General features: G+C 45.8%; 1 protein-coding gene across 2 annotated transcripts; it reads left to right on the top strand.

Annotated features, from left to right (window-relative positions):
* Positions 1-244: 244 nt before the first annotated feature.
* LOC100282819 (60S acidic ribosomal protein P1) lies at positions 245-1,785 on the top strand. 2 transcript variants are annotated; one of them, XM_008679049.3, is made up of 4 exons: positions 245-345; positions 445-557; positions 653-776; positions 1,377-1,785. In XM_008679049.3, exons 2-4 carry the CDS (start codon positions 489-491, stop codon positions 1,511-1,513), a joined length of 330 nt encoding a protein of 109 aa, XP_008677271.1. In that variant the 5' UTR covers positions 245-345; positions 445-488; the 3' UTR covers positions 1,514-1,785. The 2 variants fall into 2 exon arrangements, with proteins under 2 accessions (XP_008677271.1, NP_001281200.2); NM_001294271.2 differs by having other exon boundaries at positions 300-345; positions 448-557; positions 1,377-1,727.
* The last annotated feature ends 1,884 nt before the right edge of the window (positions 1,786-3,669 follow it).

Below are 3,669 nucleotides of genomic sequence, written 5' to 3'. Positions count from 1 at the left end.
GTCATTTTTTTTTCTCATGCGATGAACACGAAGATGACAATTCGCAAAACAAAATGATTACGATTCTTAAACCTTTAGTCGGCCGGGGCATGGCATGGCATGTCAAAAGCAAAACAAAATGGCTTATGGAAAACTGGAAGTGCCTAGTCAGTCCAACCCAAAGAGCGATGACGACGCAGGGAACAAAGCCCACGACAAGGCCCAATACGGCCCAAACTTCTGCCACTGGCAAAGCCCTACCAACCCAAGCACCTATATTATGTCCACCCACGCCGCCTCCCTCCGAAACCCTAGAAGCCTCCACCCTCCAGCGCCTCCACCTTCCTCGCCGCCTCACTCCCTCTGGTACGTGCCGTCGGCTCCACCTCTGGCTCGCGCCCTTGCTTGCCGCCGCTGCCGCCGCGATTGGCGCCTAACCTCGGTGTCGTGTTTTTCTTTTCTTAGCAGAGGTCGCAGATCCGTCCGGTTAGACGAAGCCGCCCGCACCCATGGCCTCCGGTGAGCTCGCCTGCACCTACGCCGCCCTCATCCTCAGCGACGACGGCATCGCCATCACCGTGCGTTCTCTCACGCTGCAGTGTTCTTTTAATCTCAGAGTTTTCTTTTTTTTGAGCGGTCGCGTGGTTATGTGGGGGGTGTTTCTTGTTTGCAGGCCGAGAAGATCGCCACCATCGTGAAGGCGGCCAACATCAAGGTCGAGTCCTACTGGCCGGCGCTCTTCGCTAAGCTCCTGGAGAAGCGCAGCGTTGAGGATCTAATCCTCTCCGTGGGATCTGGTATGCACCCTGTCTTGCTATCAAGATACTTTCGTGTGTTTATATGCCGGTGGATGGTGGTTATTCTTGTAGATTTACCTTATTCGGTTATGTCCCTAGTTTTTTTTACAATCTTAATTCTTAACGTCTTTAAATATTGTTCGTATTACCCAACCCTGTGATAGGGTCAGTTCTGTCCTACTTGACCGATTAGTAGTACATTATAAGATCTCACATTCATTGTAACCGAACCTTACTGTGTATTTGTACTCACTAAACTGAGTATTAAGTATCTTTCTGTTTACTTGAATTGAACCTTAGTTTTTTTTTCAATGCTAAATTTGACATGTATGTGACTCCAATCTTCATTGTGCTAGTGAAATGGAGAGGCATTGCCATGAGTACATTCAGGATGCATTTGGCCCCTTATTTTGTTCCAGAATTACCTTACATCCACTAATGAGTTCCCTGTGCATGTTTATACTGGTTTATACTGGAACTTCATGCTAGATTGTGTTAATTTGTCGCCCTTTGTGTTGTTAGTCTTGAATTTGTGCATAAGATTTTTCCAGTTCTATTCTGAAAGGACTAACAATTTGCTGTATTGAAATTCGTTTGTAGGTGGTGGCGCTGCTCCAGTTGCTGCTTCCGCCCCAGCTGGGGGTGCTGCAGCTGCTGCTGCCCCTGCTGCAGAGGAGAAGAAGGAAGAGCCCAAGGAGGAGTCTGATGACGACATGGGCTTCAGCCTGTTCGACTGAGACCCTCGCTACCCAGCCATTAGCAAATTCGCTTATGCTGTCCAAGACTTATCTTACGTTATGTCTGTAGGCTTTTGTTATTACAAGTACTCAAGTTTTGAGTTTTTGAGATGTGGCTATGACAATGTGATGAAGAACCCTAAACCATCGTATTAGAGTGAAACTTGTTTCTATATAGAGTTCCAAGTTTCTTGAACCTCAAACTTGCTCTGGTTGATGCTCTGATGTTTTCAGTCGGTGCTTTTTAATCGAAGTCAACCGATTTTCGAATTGTTTGCTGAATTGCACGGTGATCTTTTTAGCCTCACTGTCACTCACCTGTCATGGCTATCGGAAACAACGGCAACTCCTGCAGGATTGCATCAGTCTACGAAACTTGATAATGATACTGTGTGATCGTCCAATTCAATGTGTGTTTGGCAAAGTTATTTTTAAACAAAAGCATATTCATGTAGCGGTAAAACATTCTAGAAGTATAACATATGTTTTCGTTTTATCTTTGATAGAGATATTAAACCAAAGGTTATATTCACATAGCTCCTCTCTGAGTAAGATAGTTTTTTCTCATCTTATCTAGCAATATTAATATAGCAAAAACGTAGTATGCACCTAATAATACAAGCTCACACCAAGATAGAGTTGTAAATGAGGAATTTCTCACCAGGTTTGGACGCATCAATACATCGGGTATATAATTCATTCCATACTTACCCTTGTTTGGATACGAGGTCCCCAGTAGAAAGTAGATCCACATCCTCATCACATCAAGAATTCCATACGTTGAGACATTGAGTAAGCACACAAGCCATCATCTGTGAGGCATTGAGCAATCACACGAACCAGTAGTTTCCTATCGATTAGTAATTCCTAGGTCTTAACGTTGGACATCAAGAATTCCTAGGTCTTACTGTTAGTAGTAATCCTGTAGTTTGTCAATTAGGACTTACCTGCTCTTTTTCAGTTAGTCAGTTTCCTTTCGATTGTTCAATCTGAATAAGCTGGCCCGACAATTTGTGGCTGAGCGAGTTTAGCGGGCTAGAGTCGGAGTCCTAGGGGAGTGTACTAGTGCTTGCAAGACGTGGGATGGCATGACCAAGAAATGCAGCATGAAGTGCATGTAAGAGTCTAGTCTTTTATATATATATATATATATATATATATATATATATATATATATATATATATATATATATATATATATATATATATATATATATATATATATATAGTATTAGGAGCCCTGGGCTTCTATTACTGCAGTGAGCCCCGGCCACCTACCGACCAACCAGGTGTGCAGACCGCACCAGACCATTTTTGGTTTACTGTCCCCGACTGCTTACGCCAAATTAACATATGAGTTACGATGATGTGTGTTGCCATTTATGCAAATATAGTTTGTGCACGATTTAGCTTTCTGGGCCCACGAGAACTTTTATTTGATGGCCCATTTTACCCACGCATTTCTTTACCCTAACTGCTCCCATCTTTATCTCCCGAAGGCACGTAGCCGCCGCCAGTTTCTTCTTCCCCCATCTTCATCTTCCTCGCAGCGCCGGTGCTACATCTCCAGACTGCCCCTGCTCCGTGCGGACCCACTCTCCAGCGCGACTGCACGGCTGTTGTTCCCGCGGGTGGAGATGGCGGCGGTCAACCTCCTCGCTGAGTCTGCCGCGGTGCGCTTGAGGGCGCCGGCGCCACCGAGCGCGGGGGAGGAGCTTGTCTACTTCTCGATCTCATACTGAATCAAAAGCTTCAACTCGGTACGTGAGGTGATAGCTGCATACACAGCGAGGTTCTCGTTAGCAACTGAAATAATATTCTTTTGTTCATCCTTTCTAGGTTGAGTCGGAGGCGCCAAGGAGATAAAAAACTACTAGACAAGTTCATTGACCATTCAACTGGCGACCCCCTAGATTTACTTGACCAGAAAACGGTGCGGTTGGCTCTCAAATCAGCAGCAGGGAAAAAGAGGGCTGCACCCGATGACGACGACGAGAAGTTCGAGGTGGACCCTGAAGGCCGTATAATCGTGCGCGAAGAGCGGGAGAAGTGGAAAAAGAAGCCGGTCCCTCGTGACGACGAGGAGGCTGATGGAAAGAGCTCTGTCAGAAGCCAGTCCATCAAGAAGAGAAGGACATCCGGCTCTGGCTGGGCCT

This window comes from Zea mays, chromosome 4, assembly GCF_902167145.1.
Source record: "Zea mays cultivar B73 chromosome 4, Zm-B73-REFERENCE-NAM-5.0, whole genome shotgun sequence".
Lineage (NCBI taxonomy): Eukaryota > Viridiplantae > Streptophyta > Magnoliopsida > Poales > Poaceae > Zea > Zea mays.
Note: the sequence above shows the minus strand (reverse complement) of the source record. Positions and strands in the feature narration are given on the sequence as shown.

Excerpts from the sequence above, each read along its gene's own strand:
- LOC100282819 (XM_008679049.3), top strand. The coding sequence starts at position 489 with ATGGCCTCCGGTGAGCTCGCCTGCACCTACGCCGCCCTCATCCTCAGC. Across the intron at positions 558-652 it reads ACGACGGCATCGCCATCACC|GCCGAGAAGATCGCCACCAT; the intron begins GTGCGTTCTCTC and ends TCTTGTTTGCAG. Across the intron at positions 777-1,376 it reads AATCCTCTCCGTGGGATCTG|GTGGTGGCGCTGCTCCAGTT; the intron begins GTATGCACCCTG and ends ATTCGTTTGTAG.